This window comes from Chrysemys picta, chromosome 9 (assembly GCF_011386835.1).
Source record: "Chrysemys picta bellii isolate R12L10 chromosome 9, ASM1138683v2, whole genome shotgun sequence".
NCBI classification, from domain to species: domain Eukaryota; kingdom Metazoa; phylum Chordata; order Testudines; family Emydidae; genus Chrysemys; species Chrysemys picta.
The window spans coordinates 2,353,383-2,374,610 of NC_088799.1; the positions used below are offsets into that span (position 1 = coordinate 2,353,383).

The window sequence follows — 21,228 nt, forward strand, 5'->3', positions numbered from 1 at the left end:
TATGTGGGAATCTCAGTTTTCACTTTACCAAAAAAAAAAAAAAAAGTGGCAGCCTTCATGGTTGCAGAGAAAAGCTTGAAAATGTGACCCAAGTGCATCCTAAGGGCTCAGAAAGCAGCAAAGGGCAAGAACCCAAGTTTTTTGTTTTAATTTGGTAATTAAGCCAGTCCCGTGGCGTTCGGCGGCCCCACTCCTGAGGTTTGAATGCTGCGGGTAGGTGATGCTGGTTTTGACTGGGGCCAGCTGCAGCACGCTGGTTCTGATTGAAAATGCAGAGTGCGTCCGGCTCGCAGGCCGGATAAGAGCGCCGAGCTTGCGGTGCAGCCTCTGTGGATTCAGGTCACCTTGGTCAAGCAGAAGTAGTAACAAATGCAAAGCTGACCGTTGCCTAAGCCATTAATACAGGAATGCGATGGCTTGGGGCGTGCTAAAGCTGGGGCAACGTTAAATGCTGAGCCTAGCAAGCGTCCCAGGCAGGCGAAGGCCGGCTGGCTCCCAGCATTCCTTGCTGGGTTCCTGGTAACGTTAACTGTGTTCTCTTCCCCACTGCCCGCCTCCTGCATTTCCTGCTTGGAGTGTTTTAAGCAATCTGCCTCTTCATAGTGACCTGGATCTGGATGTTACACAAGCTCTCACTGCTGTGGTCTGGATTCCTAGCCCCCGTGGCCACAGAATAAGCCGCTGCCTCCTTTTCCCTTTCCGAGGGTGTTGCAGCTGCACAGAAGGAGATTGAAATGAGGAGCCTAGTCCCTAGCACAATTGTTATAGGCCTAAATCTACCTTGAGAAACCCTAAGAATCTGCTCCCGGACTGTACGACCCCACTGAGCTCACTGGCAGCTTCACCTGTGACAGGGCTGCCAGTTTTGTCTCTGTTCACATCCAGTTTACTGTGGCCAGACGCTCTCTCCACCCCTGCAGGTTTCCCTGTGGAACGCCTGGCTCTAGGGACTTGTGCACGTACTCCAGGTGCACAAAGCCCAGGCTGATGGTCCAACCCCTGATGGCTGATCTGAACACACAGGCTCCCGCTCATAACATGCAGACCGTCCTCCTAAGAACAGACCACGCCACGGTCCCTGAGACCCACAGAATACTGGCTCTGCCCCACCCCGAGGTTAGGGGAGGGTTCCAGAGACAGATGCCCTGGTACCTGCCTCCTCCCTTCTTATCCTACAGGGCTACCACCATGGGGGAAAGGAGGGGTGGGCACAGGGACCCAACCCAGAGTAGCCTTGCTCTACCCAGGCCATGTTGCTCACAGTTGAGATTCTACATTTTGAATTCCTCTGAAGTCAGATTGGCAAGATTTTAATATAATTTATTTAACTAAAACGCTAATCCTGGCTCCCAAATGCCTCATTAAATTAGATGCACTTTTAATTAATTTTATTTCAGAATCTCTCAAGTAATTGAAAGCTTTATAGACTGGATTCACACATTTACTGTCAATCTCTCTCTCTCTCTCTCTCTCTCTCTCTCTCTCTCTCTCAATTGTAGATTATCAATTCAGTGTAGAACCAATGAACTCCAAAATCCCTGCATTTTCCTCCGGTTTATAATCCAAGCCTATGTGATAAGTAACAGCTTGCAGTAGTTCAACAGAAATAATGTTAAATCTCTCCTTTCTAATTCATTATTAAAGCTGTGTGTTTACTTTGTCTGAAAAGAGTGAAATGCAACCAGACTGAAGTGAAAGTGACTAGTGGGTCTATTTCACTTTCTCAGTGTTTGGGCTGCAGTCACTTCTATTTTAAAATAACCAAAATCACTCGCTTCCACTGAAACTCTGAGCTATTTCTCCTCCTAGGTTTTTGTGAATGCTTGACTTTTATTTCTTAAACAACCTCTACCCTAACTTTGGATCGAATTTCACTTGCAATTGCCCCTGTAAAGATGATCGTTTCTTTTCATAACTTATTAATATGCACTTGCAATAAAGTCTTAACAATGCTGCTATAAACAACGCTTGTTCTGTTCTCTAGCTCTGATAAACAGTGTCAATTGCCTGTTCCCTGCTTGGATTTTATGATGCTATAAAACACCATAAAGTGGCTACTAAATACTAAAATAAAACCAACACAAAAAGTGCCTTGTAAAGGTGGTTTGGCCAAAATACCAGCCTTCCGTGACAGTTATTCTGTGTGGACATTCTTCAACTCATTTGCAATAAACAGGACGCGTAGTTAGGTATGCTGTCCATCACCTCGCCACCCCCGACTCTTCTCATCACCCTATTCGGATGATACCAAACTGGGAGGGATTGTAACTGCTTTGGAGGACAGGATCATAATTCAAAATGATCTGGACAAATTGGAGAAATGGGCTGAGGTAAACAGGATGAAGTTTAACAAAGACAAATGCAGAGTGCTCCACTTAGGAAGAAAAAATCAGTTTCACACACACAGAATGGGAAGAGACTGTCTAGGAAGGAGTACGGCAGAAAGGGATCTAGGGGTTATAGTGGACCACAAGCTAAATATGAGTCAACAGTGTGATGCTGTTGCAAAAAAAGCAAACATGATTCTGGGATGTATTAACAGGTGTGTTGTGAGCAAGACACAAGAAGTCATTCTTCCACTCTACTCTGCTCTGGTTAGGCCTCAACTGGAGTATTGTGTCCAGTTCTGGGCACTGCATTTCAAGAAAGATGTGGAGAAATTGGAAAGGGTCCAGAGAAGAGCAACAAGAATGATTAAAGGTCTTGAGAACATGACCTATGAAGGAAGGCTGAAAGAATTGGGTTTGTTTAGTTTGGAAAAGAGAAGACTGAGAGGGGACATGATAGCAGTTTTCAGGTATCTAAAAGGGTCTCATAAGGAGGAGGGAGAAAACTTGTTCATCTTAGCCTCTAAGGATAGAACAAGAAGCAATGGGCTTAAACTGCAGCAAGGGAGGTTTAGGTTGGACATTAGGAAACAGTTCCTAACTGTCAGGGTGGCTAAACACTGGAATAAATTGCCTAGGGAGGTTGTGGAATCTCCATCTCTGGAGATATTTAAGAGTAGGTTAGATAAATGTCTGTCAGGGATGGTCTAGACAGTATTTGGTCCTGCCATGCGGGCAGGGGACTGGACTCGATGACCTCTCGAGGTCCCTTCCAGTCCTAGAATCTATGAATCTATTCGTGCTGCGCCTCCCCTCCCTCCAGCCACACACAGGGTATCATGGCACTAGTTAAGGCACTCTCATGCTGGGAGAAAACCCATAATGGCTCTGTGATGACCTGACACTGTAGGTGTTTTTCGTCTCCACCTGCCATGATTTGGTGCAGCAGAACTGATATAAAATGCTCCTTAAACCTCCAATAGGTGGGGATCTGTCCTAGCCTTGTCCTAGCCTCCTCCCTTGGCAAATGTTCAATCACTCAGTTATTCTGTCCTTGTAATTCTAATATGTTGCCTTAGTGTTTCACCTGGATTTCCTTGCCATGGCTTCTAACTTCTGTTCTGGGTGATTCCTTCATGGTGGGGGGAGGGGATGGGCGGTGAGAGAGAGATTTCTCCTTCCTTCCCCAGAAGTGCAGTAGGAAAAACCTAACTCCCCTTGTTTTCAGCTCTTCTCCAACCCCCCCCCCTCCTTCCACACATCCGCTGCTCTCTGCAGCCTACAGTAAAACCAATGCATTTGCTCCATCTGCTGATAGAAGAGGTAATTTCACAGTAAGGAAACTGCTGTCTTCTTGCTGTATCTTTCACAAGTGCCATGGGGATCGCAGACCTTCAGTGAAAGGAGAATATACCTCTGATTGTTAGGGGGGGGCGAAGATTAAGAAATGGCATGGATATTTCCCTTCCTTAAATCCTGGATTTTAACCTGTTTGGATAACAGGTATGAGATCAGCAACCGTCTATGAAACTACATATTTTGCATGCTTGTAAACTATCCATCAGCCTGCAATGACTTGCAAAATAACTGACAAGTTCCCAGGTCGGGTACTTGGGTGGATAGGGAATATAGACGGTACACACGCACGAGCTCTCTCGCTCTCTACTTTGTGATGTACCCTGAAGGCCAATATGATCATGCCTTCGTCCCATCAGAGGGAACCTGCTCCAGGGGCTTTGGACCTCACTGTCTCCCCATAGCAGTTCCTCGGAAGTCACCCCTCCCCCTTCCCTGTGATCCTTTTGGGAAGGGAGGGGACTAGAGCAAGGCACACTTGTGGCTGCGGAATTGGAGTGAAACTTAAACATGGGTTCTTGTCTCCGTTCTTGGTGTGTCAGGTCTCCGGGTTTCATTTCCCCATCCCCGGTACTTCCCTGCTGCTCAGAGTGTTGTGAGGACAGGCCCAGTGAAGTGTTTTCGGGGACTAATGATTACACTGATGAGCAGCATAGAAAAGCCTGTGAATGGATAAATAAACAGGCTGCTGTGTTTTATTGTGCACTCTGGTTTTGTTCTCTCGGTTCTATGCTTTGGCCCTGCTGGTGGCAAGGCTGGCCCTCGAGAGCTCTGTACTTGCAGGGCCATGGGTGCTGTGAGAACGTCTCTGCTCTGCGTGGGTGTGCCCCGACGCTCTCTGCGTGTGTGCAGAGCAGAAAGGAAAGCCTGGGCCTGTGGACAGCTGTCTGTCACAGCAGGATCTCTTCAGCTAGGCAGAGCGTGGCGCTCGGTACATGACTTGTGTTTGCTAGCTCCTATTTGCACCTTGCTTTTATTTGTATCCACTAAAAAGCCAGGGCTTTGTTCTCTTCTCAACCCTTCCCCAAAGCGGTCAGGATTGAATAACCAGGATTCTGGACATGATTTGTGCTTCCTCATTTTGATTTTTCTAATACAGTGCCCGTCTTAAGGGGCCAGTCTCGACGTTAATGCTTCTGCTTCTGGCATACACAGTTCTGTTGATGAGAGAGAGAACTGGGGAGGTCTGTGGTCTTCCTCACCGGGGGGTCCAGTTGTCAGCAGGGGACTGGTGAAGTTGCTGTTATCTGATGCCGTATATGCAGCAGAATGTTCTGCTGACACCTGTGTCCCTTCTGAGGGACAGCTTCCGTGCCGGGGATGGTGAGTGCTGCAGAAACACAGCCTCCATAAGGGCACTTCCATCAAAACCGCTATAAAAACTAGACCTAAAAGGTTTGATTTCTTTGAGGTTCCTAATTTTGGTTATACCTGTGAAGATGATCGAGAGCTGTCGTATACCTTAAGCCTTTTCGTCCGCCTTCTCCATTGTACGCTTCTTGTGAGCAAAGCTTTAGGTTGTATTTGTTTCGTTATTAACCTAAATCTAGAATCCTATTGGGGTTGAATGTCTCGCAGCCATGCTGTATAGTGAAAAAATATGGTCTTGTGGCTAAGACAAATTAAACTACATCAGCCAATCTGGCAATATTTGATATTTTTTCGTGAAGCCCCAGCTTCTGGAGTCTCGAATTGCGATTGCTCCTCGGTCAGAGGTTAACGCCGCAGCTGGCGTGTGCCTGTCGGACCATTGTTCTCAGGAGTGATGGGCGGCTAGATGGAGCCAGTGGCACGGCACCTTCTGCCACATCCTCTAACACAGGGATTCTCAACCTTTTTCGTTCCGAGGCCCCCCAGACATGCTAGAAAAACTCCCTGGCCCACCTGTGCACAATAACTGGTTATCTGCATATAAAAGCCAGGGCCGGCGTTAGGGGGTTGCAAACGGGGCAGTTGCCTGGGGCCCCACACGACAGGGGCACCCACAAAACTACATTGCTCCGGCTTTGGCTTTAGCCCCGGGTGGCAGGGCTCAGGGCCCCGGGCTTCAGCCCCATGCGGTGGGGATTCAGCTTTCTGCCCTGCGCCTCAAGTGAGTCTAAGGCAGCCCCACTTAGTATAACCTTAGTACGAAAATTGGGAGCACCAGCCTCAGGGCAGACCCCCCAGACTGGCTGTATGTTCTATCATTCGATTTCACCAGCCCAGTACAGATGTGAACACCTGAAGTAGTGTAACCGCCTTACCAGACAGTCCCCTTGGGCACTCCGGTCTGTTGTGCCACTGGGTGGTTGCTGTGCACCAGAGGATCACAAAACGTTCAGGTTGCCCCGTCCCAAGAGACCAGTCACTTACCCCAGCTCGGTTTGTACCTCAGATCTCACACCAAAGACAACACGAACAGTCCAATAGTAAACTAAGAGTCTGTCTACACAGCAAAGAAAAGCCCGCGGCTGGCCTGTGCCAGCCGACTCAGGCTTGTAGGGCTGTTGTGGTGCTCTGTAGGCTTCTGGGCTCGGGGTGAAGCCCGGGCTCTAGGGCCCTCCCACCTCGCAGGACTCAGGAGACCTGAGGTCTGTTCTTGGTTCTGCCACTGGCCCACTCTGTCACCTCTCTCAAGTCACTGCACCTCTGTGCCTCAGTTTCCCTATCTGTAAAAGGGGGAAGTGAGACACACTCATTTTACCCAGGTGTGGGTTTTTCTCTGCTGTGTAGACATGCCCTAACTAAGGCTTTATTAACTAGGAAAAATAAATGAGTTATTTACAGATTAAAGCAGGCACAAATGAGTTACCATTGATGGTTCCAAAAGGTAACAGAATTGCAGTAATCTGTCCGCTCTGAATGTCTTCTAGGGCTAACCCAGGTTGATTCCGGCATCTCTGCTTCTGTTTCATAGCTCCAGCCCTGTCAGAGTCCAAACAGCCAAAGAGATAAGTTTTCCTGTCCACTATCTTTATTTCCTTCCAGAATTCAAGCTGATGGAACAAGCCCTTGCCCGTAGCCTGTGCAGGGGCAATTAGTGAAGTCTGTATTGTGACGTCGCACAATGGCCCATTTCGTTCTGAGAGCCCTTCCTGATGGGCAAGAGGCGATGCCTTTCAGAGGGAGTCAGCATTTAAACCAGTCTTAGGGCTGGTCTACACTAGAAAGTCCGGTTGACCCAGGTACTTTGGTCTGGGATGTGAACAATCCACATGCCTGAGTGACGTAGTTAAGCTGACCCAAGCCCCAACGTAGCTCGCGCTAGGGCGATGGAAGAATTCTTCAGTCAACCTAGCTACCGCCTCTTGGGAAAGTGGATTTACTACAACGATTGGAAAAAACTCCTCCCGTTGCTGTAGTGAGTGCCTACACTGAAGCACTGCAGCTGAGCCGCTGTCGCATTTCTAGTGTAGACAAAAAGTTATTCTTGTCAAATGGTTTATGAGAGAATTTGTGAGGGAAGAACCCAGCTGCTTGTGTTTCCCAGTAGCCGGGAAGTATCATAGAATCATAGAATATCAGGGTTGGAAGGGACCTCAGGAGGTATCTAGTCCAACCCCCTGCACAAAGCAGGACCAATCCCCAACTAAATCATCCCAGCCAGGGCTTTGTCAAGCCGGGCCTTAAAAACCTCTAAGGAAGGAGATTCCACCACCTCCCTAGGTAACCCACTCCAGTGCTTCATCACCCTCCTAGTGAAATAGTGTTTCCTAATATCCAACCTAGACCTCCCCCACTGCAACTTGAGACCATTGCTCCTTGTTCTGTGATCTGCCACCACTGACAATAGTCTAGATCCATCCTCTTTGGAACCCCGCTTCAGGTAGTTGAAAGCAGCTATCAAATCCCTCCTCATTCTTCTCTTCTGCAGACTAAACAATCCCAGTTCCCTCAGCCTCTCCTCATAAGTCATGTGCTCCAGCCCCCTGATCATTTTTGTTGCCCTCCGCTGGACTCTTTCCAATTTTTCCACATCCTTCTTGTAGTGCGGGGCCCAAAACTGGACACAGTTCTCCAGATGAGGCCTCACCAATGTCGAATAGAGGGGAACGATCACGTCCCTTCTATCGTTTCAGAATAGGAATGTATCGGTGGTGGGTGTGGCGGGCCCACGTTTCTAGGAGTTGTGACAGGTTGCCCCTGGGGTGCCACCTGTAACAGGGGTACCACTGAGCCCTCTGACTCACCAGCCTGGGCTCCCTCTCTCCCTGTGCTGCTGTGACAAGCGGCAGACCCTCTCCCGGCCTACACTTCCACCAGCATACACACAGGTAGGGACACCCCCAGCTGCAGTTACATGCAGGCTGACCAGTCCACTGCATGAACCAACAATAGAGAGGCTACGGCCAAGATAATCCCCAACCCCCCAGGCACGCACCCAGAGTAAGCCCATTTGAAATACAGATCACTAGTCAATATTTATAGCTTTGTATACAAAAGCGATACATGCATACAAATAGGATAATCACAGTCAGCAAATCATCACTTTTCCAATGACACCTCACATGATCTGTCTTGTACAAAATGCATCGTAATTATGCCATAATCGTAATAATACTACTAGGAAGAATATGGGATGCAGTGTCCGTAGAGAACCGCCAGACTCGGGTATGGAAGTGAGATGTCATGGCTGGGTCATTGGAGACAAAAATTATGCATGCTAGATACCCATGTACAGGCCCAGCAGCAGCATAACAATGTCTAGTTCTTGTATAGAAGTTTTCATCAGCGGATCTCAGAGTGTCGTACAGAGGGAGTCCAGTATCCGTGTCCCCATTTTACAGATAGGGCAACTGAGGCACAGAGGTGAAGTGACTTGCCTGAGATCACACAGCAGACCAGTGGCAGAGCCAAGAATAGACCCTGGGTCTCCTGAGCCCCAATTGGGGGGCACTATCTCTAAGCCCCACTGCCTCCCACGTTCGGTGCACCCCTGGTTTCACACCGACTGAAAGGAGGGGTGCACACTGGGTGTGGCTGCGTTTCTGTGAGCACAGCCCACGCGAGCTGTCTGCAAACAGGACTCTGTGGATTCATTTAGCTTTTTGTGCCCCTAGGGACTAGAAGACAAATAGCAAATGGTATGTCCCAAGGGCAGTAAACCATCCTGGAGAAACCCCACGTGCTGTGCGTTCTCTGGTCAAAGTCTGACCTGACGGGCCTGCGTGCCCCTCTCATTGGCGTGACCGGGAGGCTCCCGGGAGTGACTGCGAGCGGAATTTGTTCCTTGTGTGTGTACAGAATTGCTGTGACCATCACTGGGAAGCTGCTGGACCTGCCTACAGAGACACCTGGCAGCGACCGGTCAGTGTGGAACCTGCGCTGGGTTTACGTTGCATGAAACACTGAGGGCTTTGAAGTCAGGCTTCAGTGTCTTCCCAGGTGCAGCCGCAGCAGCCCTCCGATGCCACAGGAGGGCATCTCTCACTAGTATCCCCTGCTGAACCGGCGGACTTGGCATTGGCTTGGTGGGGAAGCAGAGAGACTGTCCACTAGGTGGGGCTTGGTGCATGGTAAAAGCTGCATCACGGGGAGCAGATGAGCTGCAGACCAGGGCTGAGTTAACGCCGCAGCAGCTGTCAGGCCAGATGACTGAGGAGCTGGCCAGGGGTTGGGAAGAGCAGAGATGCTGCTAACAGTGCAGGGCTTGGATGTCCTGTATACAAGTCAAAGGGGCCCAATCCTGCAAGCTGCTGCTGAGTACCTCCTTCAAAGAGCTCAGTCACCTTGCAGGACTGGGCCCCAAGAGAGTAAACTCCTTGAGTCTCTTCCAAAGCAAAACCTTCTGGGCTGAATCCTCCCCCTTGGTCCCACCTGAGCAGCGCCCCGGGGGTGCACGTGGGGGCAGAACTGGGCTCTCTTTGCCCACCAGGGGCGTGGGTGGGTTCTAGTATTACTTCTGGAGCTTATTTGGGATGCAATCTCTGCAGCCATGCTGAGAGGCGGGAAGAATCAAAAAAGATAAATGCTGTACCAGGGCACCAGTTAGGTAGTAACTTGTGGTGCAAACATCTGTAGCATGAAGTAGTTAGTTGGAGGGCGCAGTGATTTGGGGTGAATATTTCTTATGAGACTTTTGTTTAATGAAACTGCTGCCCAAAATATTTACTAGTGCAGTCAAAGATCAATGAAATTCCACTAACTGCTCTGGGTCCTAATCCTAGAGCTGCATCTTTATTTTGGGGCAGGCGTGTGGGGGAATTGGATGGCTGGCCTCTCCAGGTCTTGGCTTTTTCCGAGTCATTATTTCTTTCCTATTGGCTCATGCTCCTTGCATGACATTCCACAAGGTAGCAACGCCTGTCTTTTGACGTGAGGTTTAAAAATGGTTTCCCAAAATAATATAAAAAAACAAAATTCTCTCGAGCTCTCCTTCAAAGGGCAGGTTCATTTAATGACACACACTTTGCAAGAAAGTGGCAGTAAAACACATTCTAAAAAAATGAGCGAGATTACCAGTGCCTTGTCTGTAAAAAGCCACTTTTTGTCCCATCAAATTCAACAAAGATTTTTGTCGGAGACTTCAGTGTTTTAGCCTAGCTTTCTTTGGCTCCTGACCGGGGAATTCAAGGTGTGTGGGTTTGGGGTTTTTTTGTTTGTGTCAAAGCAGCCCACCTCATTAAGAATCATGTTTCCTGCCCTGCTGAATAAAAGCTCCCTTTTGAAGTGGGTCACAGAGTTATCCTAAGACAGAATCGTCACCACCTTCTCTGTGGTTTGTAAGGACCCGTGCGAGTTGTAGAAGGTGCATTTCCATCAGGGGAACAATGATGACTGAGAAGGTAACTTGAGTGGTTATGAGAAATCCTATTCTGGTTAAATAAACGGCGGCCCAGGGTCAAGGAAACAAATGTCAGGGGTAAAATATACGATGCTTTCTAACGTTAACCAGAGTACCATCAAGCTACTTGCTGTTTTTATCTTTTCTATCCATTCGCTCCTCTCCCCTGCTTGGCTGCTGCCCTCCGAACTCATGGTCAATATTCCGGCCATGATATCCCTCTGTTCAATTTGTGATCCTCTTTCTGTGCTTTGCTTTCCAGGCCAGATTCTGATCTCCACTTCCCTGGTGAAAATCTGGAGTAACGCCATTGGATGAGCAACGTGGTTCCTGCACCATGAGTTGGTGATCAGAATCTGACTCCCAGAATCTAATTTACGTTTTTCCTGTCACCATTAGGCCTCGGTGTACAGTAGGGATTCTGACAGCGGCATGCAGTTAAACGAAAGAAGTGTCCCAGTTTCTTCCTGCTCTTGTAAAGAAAGCATTGAGATAAAAGCTTGACTTTTAAAACAAGAGTGCTAGTTACCGGCCGCGTGTTCTGCAGCCTGCTCACAAAAGATGGCTAAAAGGAGAAAAATCTATAGGGCTCCAGCATAGCAAGCCGCAAAGAATTGCTTGCTTGGCTTGCCTCCCATATTGGACTAAATTGGCATCACATGGTTTATTCTCTCCATCCTGACCTCCCACCCCTGCCAAGGGTGCTTCTGTCAACACTCCCCTAACATGCGCTTTGTAACTAAAGACTGTTTTAAAGAGCTCACTCTTCTGTTTGCTCAATAGAATGAGAACTTGCACTGCTCACAGATAGATTTACAATTAGCAACAGGAATGAAAGAATCTGTGCACACCTTCCCCGAGTGCACATTGCTTGCACTAAAGCAGACACAGCCTCTTTTAATGAAGCCCCTGGAATTAGGTGCAAGTCACTGTAGGGCAACAAAGAGTCTGGTGGTCTCCATGCATCTGAAGAAGTGAGGTTTTTACCCACAAAAGCTTATGCCCCAAATAAATCTGTTAGTCTTTAAGATGCCACTGGACTCCTTGTTGTTTTTGTGGATACAGACTAACACGGCTACCCCTTGATACTCTAGGGCAGTGGTTCTCAAACTTATTTGATCGGGCCCCACTTCTTTGTGTCTGTAGTTTGTTTATGCTCTCCCCCGCCCCACAAGTACATATACTGCCACCCAGCTCTGAAGGCAGAGCCGAGAGCAGCGGCTGCTGGCCGGGCGCCCACCTCTGAAGGCAGGGCCGTGGCAGCAGCAGCACAGAAGGGAGGCCATTTGAAAAGTGTTATCTGTCAATATCACTTTTTACAGCAGACTTAGCGCCCCATTGCCACCCTTTCTTCTGTGCTGCTGCCACCCCGGGGCTGACAGCCAGAGCCCCGCTGCCTCCAGGTTGAGGGATTGGATGGGGGAGAGCTTGAGAGGGATTGAGGAGTGGAGGGGGGAGGGCTCTTGGGTGTGCACGGCCCTTTGGCACGGCCCCCAGCACCCAGGGCTGACAGACGAGGGGTGGGGGGAAAGAAGCACACAGCTCGCGCCTCCCGTGACATGTTTCCACGCCTCCCTTGGTGTGGTTCTCGTTGAGACCCGCTGCTCAAGGGGCCGTTGGGAGAATGCTGCCGTGGGGTTTCCTTTGCAGAATGTTCCTTCCTGCAGCAGGGAGAACAGTCCCCAGGATTCGCTGTTTGCTGCGGGATTCCCAAAGAACTGCAAACTGCCTGCACTCGCGCGCCTGTAAATGACCATGGACATGCCTGTGCAATGAAAGCTGTGCACTGGCTAACCTGCCTGAGCTAGCTTTAATCACGCAGCGCACAGTCAACTTGTGGAACTCCTTGCCTGAGGAGGTTGTGAAGGCTAGGACTATAACAGCGTTTAAAAGAGAACTGGATACATTCATGGTGGTTAAGTCCATTAATGGCTATTAGCCAGGACGGGTAAGGAATGGTGTCCCTAGCCTCTGTCTGTCAGAGGGTGGAGATGGATGGCAGGAGAGAGATCACTTGATCATTGCCTGTTAGGTTCACTCCCTCTGGGGGAACCTGGCATTGGCCACTGTCATAGACAGGATACTGGGCTAGATGGACCTTTTTGGTCTGACCCGGTACGGCCGTTCTTATGTTCTTAATCCGGCTAGTGCGGGGAACAGTAGCGGTAAAGACAGTGCAGAATAGGATTCATAGAATCATAGACGATTAGGCTTGGAAGAGACCTCAGGAGGTTATCTAGTCCCAACCCCCTGCTCAAAGCAGGACCAACCCCAACTAAATCATCCCAGCCAGGGCTTTGTCAAGCCAGGTCTTAAAAACCTCTAAGGAAGGAGATTCCACCACAGGGTCACCTCCTCCCCTAACTGCCTAAAGGGGCTGGGGTGGCAGCCGGCAGTTGTCCCAGTTCATACTCCAGCGGCAGGGCAGTACCTGCTGGGTGCGGGGACTGGGCACGCTGCACTTTTCCCCACCGGCCACACACAGCCTCTGCTGGGTTGGAGTTGGCAGGACACCTGCATGGCCCTGGGCCTGGGTGTTAACACCCCATTGAGATGCATGAGGCAGGCCCAGACTGTTCCAGGCTCTGTGCAGACTCAGGCAGGCACCTCTGCCTCTTCCACACCTGGGTCCCATGGTCACGCTTTTCTTCCCAACACTGTGGCCTAGAAATGGGCATTTCTGTTTTAAAGGGAAGCTGAGCTGTTGCTGTGTGTGACTTCAGGAGCAGTGGCTGTAGGTGTGGGCCAGCAGTGCCTTCGCGCTGTCTCATGAATGGTTCTGGGAGTGTCCCAGGGTCAGTGAGTCTCCGTAGAACACACCCACATCCTAGGCCAAACCCGTGCAGCCAGCAGCCGTGGTGCTCTGTGCACACGCCGGGGGGCTGATTTTTCAAAGCTAGACGAGGGCTCGGGCAGAAGCTGGGTGATTAACATGTGGTGCAGCTAAGCTGATGCTATGTGGCTCTGTGCTTCGCCTCAGGGCAGATTTGATGGCGAAGTCGAGAGGTGACTGGAGAAAGGGCAGTGGCCAGGACTAATGGCTGGTTAGCACAGCTCTCTTGTTGAACTCCAGCGCACGGCTGCCAGCGGGCTGCAGGCACTCGCTTCCCATAAACTCTCATTCGTTTTCTTCTAGCAAGTCTCTAAGCTCGTCCCTCCTGACCAGCCCCCGCCCGCCCTGCAGTACTTTCACAGCAACCCTTTACCAGCTCTGGGCCAACTCGGGCTGGCTGGTTTTCAAACGCTGCAGAGTTCAGTGGACTAGTGCTTGCCCTGTATCCTAGTCGGGTATAAACCAGGCAGGGATGGGGGAAACAGTCTGATACGGGACTATGTTAACGCCTGGTTTAAGACACAGCGTGGGGCCCAGCGGGTGTGGCAAGTCTGCTGGGAAGGGAAGATAAGGCGTCTGCTGCCTGAAGGAGACAGTCCAGGCTGAGCAGTGGGTGACACTGGATCAGGGGGAGCTCGGCCCAGGTTACACATTCGCTTGATATGTCCCTTCTGCTGCTTCCACCAGCAGGCCCCCAAGGATCTGCCGCGCAGCTTTCCCTGCTGCCAACCTGGCGGAGATGGAAACGTGGCCGATCTAGCCCCTGGAGCTCCAGCTTGTCCCAGAGAAGCGCTGCATGTTCTGATGCTTCTCCAGAGCACACAAGGGACTGGGCTGTATGTTCTTCCTCTGCCCCAGGCAGCCGAAATCTGGCTTTTCTGCTGCATTCTGGGCACTCTGTGGGCTGCACTGGAGGTCACAGGGTTTAACCTGATGAGACCAGGTTGGTCTTACTAGCATAGCCTACCTCCCTTTTTCCGGCTGGTGCTTGCTTTCCTTACTCTCTAGCTATAGCTGCTTTAACGGAGACATCAGCACTAGAATGGATGTCTGCAAAGACGCGGGTGTTTTATTTCATGGTCAGTTTCTCTATAGAGGGAACTGTACATCTGCTTATTTGCATGAAGTATTTCCTTGGGTGGAAGCAGAGCCCTGCACACACACTGGCTGCTGTGAAATCAATTCACATTGAAATACCGTAATGGGTTGAGAGCGTCTCTGCATTACTTCTTAATATACAGGATATGGTGTGTCTTGTGCCTCGAAGCATCCCAGTTCATTCGAGGATATAGCCCAAAAGGAAAAGTTAGGTAAAACTCGCCTCTCCTTCTCCTCTTTTTGTAATGCTCTGCCCTCTTTCCCTTGCAGGATGTGGGAATAAAAATAGATCACGTTTCCTGCTATTAAAAGGACAGTGATTTATTTTAACAAAAATAATCTCTCTCGCGCATGCAGTGTAGCCTAGTGGAGGATGCGCTAAATGACAAGCTCTGTGACTGTGGGCACTGGTCCCAGAGCTTCCACTGACTGCTGGTTTTAATACTTTTATGTTTAACAATCCTTATGAGGAGCCAAGATTTCCTACCTTGGGGCAGTACTCGCTAATTTCATAGGTAAGAAAACAGAGTTTCATTGAGGTCACCTCAGACAGAACGGGGAAAAGAATCCAGGTCTCTGAAGCCACGTAGCTACTGGCCAAGCAAGCTTTCAGAGGGAACATGCCAAAACGAAGTACTTCCGTAATCCACTCTGAGAACGGCTGGCTCTGTGTTACCATCTAGCAGCAAGGCCATAGATCGGGGTCTATGACTCCTCTCCTGCCTTAATGTTGAGAGATCTGATCTTTGGTCCCAGGTGGTAGAGGCTTGTGTTTTTGCACCCACAGGTCCTGGGTTCAGTCCCTGAAGATGATTCAAACAGGGACCTTGTCATATTTCACTTTCTGTAATCTCTAAACCACAATCTGCTCCTAGAGCCAAGAGTCCTGATGCCTGGCCTTCCACTGTTGTCTCTCAAATACTAGGACTTTGGTTCACTTTGGCCATATCCTGCCTCTTTAATATTCCCAGCTTTGCTAGGCTCGATCGGCCTGATTCAGCTGGGTATACATTTGCTACTTTGGATACGGGTATTTGGCCCAATCAGTTGTGAGGCTTGATGCCAAAATAGGGTGCTCGGTTTACTGTTTGCATGTGATATTCCTTTATATATTTTCAAATACTCAACAGAGTTATAAACAACAGGGCTGGTTTGAGTTCTTAGCAAAGTCCATAGGCTGCCTAAAAACCTCGCTGAATCTTGTACGTGACCAGCTCTGCTCTTCACAGAGCCTTTCATTTATGTCTTAAGTAAATTTTAAATTGAGGAGACCCTGTTTCAGACCCCTGCTTTGTGGTCTTCAAATGTGGCAGCATTGCTGGTCCTGACCACTCATGAAGATTCCTTCTCTAGCTGAATGCTGGAGCTCCTGCTATTTTTGGTCAGCGGATGCTCGTGTTGCAGTGTCTGGAGGGGAAAGGATGGGCTTGGATTTAAAATCTGCAACTCTCCAGGCAGAGAGATTTTGACAGCCCGATGGTTCATCTCCTGTAGCCTTTGTGTGGACATTAATGCTTCACAGCTCCCCATGGGCTGGTAGATCCAAATGTCTGCAAGGAAAAGAGTGGCTGGTGATTTATTACACTTTCTCCTTTCAAATTTCTGAGAACTTACAGACTAGCCTGGTAATGGAGCTCACACACAGGCTCTTATCTCTAGAGGAATTGCACACTGCTTATCAAAAGCTTTCTCTGGCTGCCAGCCTTTCGGACGGCTTTACAATGGGAAACGAACACTTCCAGTTTTGTTTTACCAGAGGGGAGCAGAGGGGCCTCGTCAGCTGGGGTGCGAGATGGTCAGGGGTACTCTCGCTGTCCCCAGGGGGCTTCAGCCCTATCGAAGCTGCAACTTCTGGTGATTGCACCACAGCCTGGGCTTAGAAGAGGCTTCTTCCCAGCTGAGCCCAATCGCTGCTGCTGCGAGCCCTGCCACATCTGGCTCACAGATGGGTCCATCTTCCCCTGTCCAGCTGTCACCCCTACTGAGCCCCACAGGTTTGAAGGTTGGTTGGTTTTATCCACCACTGTCCCCTAACATGAGACAAGACAAATGACAGCTTGTAAAGCGTCACAAAGTGTGTGTGTCTATGTCTGTCTCTCTCTCTCGCACGCACACACACTTTAATTCTGGATGTGCTGAATATTGGTGGGTTTAAACCTCAGACGGGGCTGGTGTTTGTGTATTTTGCTTTTTAAATATTTTTCTGTCTTTGCAGCCAATTTTTTGTATTTTTCTACAGAGAAATGGCCAACCCCATTTGCATTTATATAGAACTTTCCAAGTGAGTCTGGCTGGTTGTACATCAGATGCAATTAGTCGGTGATGCTGAAAGTGCCAAATAAGTGTTCCGTGCTAACATGCTTAACTGGGCACAAGTCTTGAATGTAGATTTAAACAGTGAAATAGTCTTTCTGTTTGGAAGATTAGATGGAGTACTATTCTACCCAGAGCTGGGGTGTAACAGCCAGGGACTCTGCGCTCCACAGGCCTACGTTGTAATGCTGTGATCACTCTTGTACTGTACATAGGTTTTTGGGGCCATCCTATAGAATTTAATAGATGATTTTTATCCCTCCTGTGGCACAGTTCAAAAAGTATTTAGGAAATGTATATTTATCAACTTCTGCAGGTTTTAAGAGTAATTTCCGTAGAATTCTCTTACATCCTGACCCCAGGAATATCTGAAAACTTACCCATGGGGGGGATACATTGTGGTCCTGAGTGTCAGAGGGCGTGTTTGGACCAGCCTATGGGCAGGACTGGTATCTAGCAACTTGTCCTGCGTAAGGGGCAGTGTGTAGGGCAGCACAGGACCAGAGCAGGGATCCAGTTCACTGTGTCTGAGTCACAGTTCTGGCCCTGCTTGCTGGGGGGGTACAAGCTTTGCCAAGCTCAGAGCCGATGCAGGTTGCTTCTCCCTCTGGCCTGGCTAGGCGCTGCTGGTGGGTGTGTTGTGGGGGCGAAGAAGGAGAGGGTGCATTGGCTGGTGTGTGGAAAGCGCAACTCCCAGTCCTGAACCTTTAACAACAAGACCAACTCAAATAGTGACATTGACTTTCGAACAGTGAATAGTCAAAAAAGAGCTACGTTTTAAGCCTAAAATTTTAAGTTGACTTAGAAATCGAGGGCAATGTGGTGTTTTGGTCTTTTGAACGTTGCAGTGATTAAGTCTCTCCTGTTGTTCTTAATTAACAGTTTTAAAAACTCGTCAAACATGAGAAATTTTAACTTCTGCACTGTATAGGGGGCAAAAGAGTGTGGTGTGATTTGTTTAGCAATGACAGTACAAGCTCAGTATTCAAATGCCCGGCTTGGGAGCTAGGGCAGATAATTCAGGGAATGCCACCTTCATTGCAACCTGAAGGATTAGTTTCTAAATTAAGTTAATCAGGGTGTTAGAGTGGAGTTACTCTGTGAAATTCCCTCCCATAAAAGATGGGAAAACAACCCCAGCCCTTACTGAATTCAGAACTAAATGCAAAATCCCACAGAGACACTCAAACACAAACCAAAAACCCACCTGCTAATCCAGCTCTTTCCCCCTCCTGGGGAACAAGAGGGGTATGGACAGAGAGGGAGGCAGTGTTAATGTTCGTATTTTGAAATTCGTGGGAGGTGCTTGGCTACTCAGCGACGGGGCCCTAGTAGCTAGACAGCTAAATCCTGGTTTTGACGGGGCTTAACAGGAGTTACATTTAGGCCTAGAAATAGCTTGACGATGTTTTGCCAAAGCCCTTTGCTCTTTCCATCCAGTACTGCTAAGTACGACATTCAGAATCAGTCTGTTTTAACTAGACCACATATCCCTGCATTCAAGAGGGGCCCTGCTGTTAACTTCTGTGGGAGCAGGGCCTGGCTTTATCCTTGGCAGGAGCACATTGTCCAAGGGCTGTCAGGATAGAGAGTTAGCATACGGCAAGCGGGCCTGTCCGTGTACAGCGCGGTAGTCTGCCACACACTGAGCATCCATATGGACCATGCTTTCGCGCACTGAAAGTTCCCTAGCGTGCATTGACCGGCTGCTGGCCAAGCATGCTGGGGAACTGTTAGTGTGCAGTAGCGGGGTCCACAGGGCCAGTTAGCGTGTGGCACACCAGTGCGCTATAAATTTCCACCCCAGCTTGCTACACTAACTCTTCTAGACAAGACCTCAGACTCATGTCTCCTGTAGCCTATGTGAGCAGTGCTGGATTTCCATGGTGGTTGTGTGTCAAAGATAGCTTTTGATGTGAATTAAACATGCAATCCAAAAAGTCTGTCCCGCTTTCTGAAATGACTCTGGCTTCTCTTTCAGGGATGGTGCAGAAGCTGGACCAAAAGCTCCCAGTAGCCAACGAGTATCTGCTCCTTTCAGGCGGGGTCCGGGAAGGTGTGGTGGATCTCGATCTGGACGAATTAAACGTTTACGCTCGAGGAACGGACTACGACATGGACTTCACCCTCCTGGTGCCAGCGCTGAAACTGCACGACCGAAACCAGCCGGTCACGCTGGACATGCGCCACTCAGCTCTGTGCCATTCGTGGCTCAGCCTTCGGCTGTTCGACGAAGGGACTATAAGTAAATGGAAAGACTGCTGCACAATTGTGGACCATATTAACGGGGCTACCAATTATTTCTTCTCTCCTACGAAAGTGGCGGACTGGTTCTATGACTCCATTAGCATCGTTCTGTCCGAGATCCAGAAGAAGCCGCAGCGAGGGATGCCCAAAGTCGAAAAGGTGGAAAAGAACGGAACGATCATCTCCATCATCTTGGGAGTGGGCAGCAGCCGCATGCTGTATGATATTGTCCCCGTGGTGTCTTTCAAAGGGTGGCCAGCGGTGGCCCAGAGCTGGCTGATGGAGAACCACTTCTGGGATGGGAAGATCACAGAGGAGGAAGTCATTAGTGGGTTTTACTTAGTGCCTGCCTGTTCCTACAAAGGCAAGAAGGACAATGAGTGGAGGCTGTCGTTCGCCAGAAGCGAAGTGCAGCTGAAGAAGTGCATCTCCAGCAGCCTGATGCAAGCCTACCAGGCCTGCAAAGCGATCATCATCAAACTACTCTCCCGCCCCAAAGCCATTAGTCCATATCACCTGCGGAGCATGATGCTGTGGGCTTGCGACCGGCTACCAGCCAACTACTTGGGTCAAGAGGATTATGCTGCCCACTTCTTACTGGGCCTCATTGACGATCTGCAACATTGCTTGGTCAATAAGATGTGCCCCAATTACTTCATCCCCCAGTGCAACATGTTGGAGCACCTGTCCGAAGAGACGGTCATGCTGCATGCCCGGAAGCTGTCCTCGGTCCGCTCGGATCCTGCAGAGCACCTCCGAACTGCCATAGAGCACGTCAAAGCTGCTAACCGGCTAACTCTGGAGCTCCAAAGACGAGGCAGCACTAGCAGCATCCCCTCCCCGCAGTCAGACGGAGGGGACCCCAACCAGCCTGACGACCGATTAGCCAAAAAACTGCAACAGCTGGTGACGGAGAACCCGGGGAAATCCATCTCCGTCTTTATCAACCCGGACGACGTCACGAGGCCCCACTTCCGAATCGACGACAAATTTTTCTGAGCTTTCGCCAACGTTTGTATTTGTTTTTTTTTTTTTGTTTTTTTTTTTTAAGACTTTACAACGTGTAGGTTGTTTTTTGGTGACACGGTCCCTTGTTTTTTACATATCCAGTGTAGATTGGATCTGTCAAGAACAAAATGAACACGTTCTAATTCCTGGTTCTGCAGGACAGTGCAGACTTTGAAACAGTATATTACTATTTCATATGCTGCTTTGATTCTCACCCACCCCCCATTGGTTTTGTGTGTAGTTTTTTAAAAGGAGAACTTGAGCCATAAACACACATGCCCACGTCATTTTTTTTTTCAAGCTTCCATAATTATGCACAACTTGTTTGGGTGGGGAGGAGAGAATTCACCTTCCTCTATGTAAAAAAATTTAGTTGCTCTTTCCATGAGCTTCCATCACCATAAAGAAATTGGGTGAGATTCCGGATTGGGAAGCGCTACTTGGCATTTTTTGCTGGCCAAACCCCGACTTCCCCCCATGGTGAATGTACTGTGTATCTGCTCTTCACGCTTTTTTCACACTGAGGGAGCAAGGAGACTTGAAAAAGCTGATGATGCCACAAACAATTGTTTGGGTTTTTTGGAAGCCACCTCTTCTTGAATGTAATTGTTCGTAATTGGACTTTGTCGGGCATGGAGGGTTTTCTGCCGTTTTTTCCTTGCGGAATAAGGTTATGGAATGTTAGTTTTAGTGTGTGTAATTATTCAAAGCCTTATTTAAATTCTCTATTAAAGAACATACCATTATAAATGTTAATTGCACTAATGAAATCTTTTGCCATTACCTCAGCACCACTGTTTGTGTTTCTTTTACGATTAGCATCGATTCTTAAGGCCTTATTCTGCAAGGTGCTTAGCACCCTCAACTCCCCCTGTCTTCAGTGGCACTCCTACCATTGGGCCTTTCGAGAAGCCTCTGGCTTGTCATTAGTCCTGTTACACTCAAGAACACAAGCCTCCTGCATTGGTGTGGTTCTCCTTTAAATACTGTGTGTCACGTGTCACTCGCGTTTGCTGCCACTGTAAAATACATGATTAAATGGTGTCCTATGCAAAGTGAATCATCCAGACCAGGAGAGAAGAGTAGAGTGTCTTACACCCTGATTGCTGCTAAGATAAAACATACCCTGGGCCTGGTTCTCCTCTCACCTGTTTCTGTTCCATTTTGACTTCAGTGGTGCCACTCGGGATGTGAGCTCCGAGCTGGGCCTGCTGTGCACCAGGGTTACTTGCATTCTATTCCACTGTAACCTTACATATGTAACACAGCCATGATGCTCT

General features: G+C 49.0%; 1 protein-coding gene across 3 annotated transcripts in view; it reads left to right on the top strand.

Annotated features, from left to right (window-relative positions):
- MB21D2 (Mab-21 domain containing 2) overlaps window positions 1-20,704 on the top strand; it is a 73,319-nt gene extending 52,615 nt beyond the window's left edge. For all 3 annotated transcript variants that reach the window (XM_005302884.4, XM_024107842.3, XM_042843859.2), the window contains one exon: window positions 18,675-20,704. In XM_005302884.4, coding sequence (XP_005302941.1) covers window positions 18,675-19,939 — 1,265 coding nt within the window. In that variant the 3' untranslated portion in view covers window positions 19,940-20,704. The remainder of the gene's footprint in view (window positions 1-18,674) is intronic.
- Window positions 20,705-21,228: the final 524 nt, after the last annotated feature.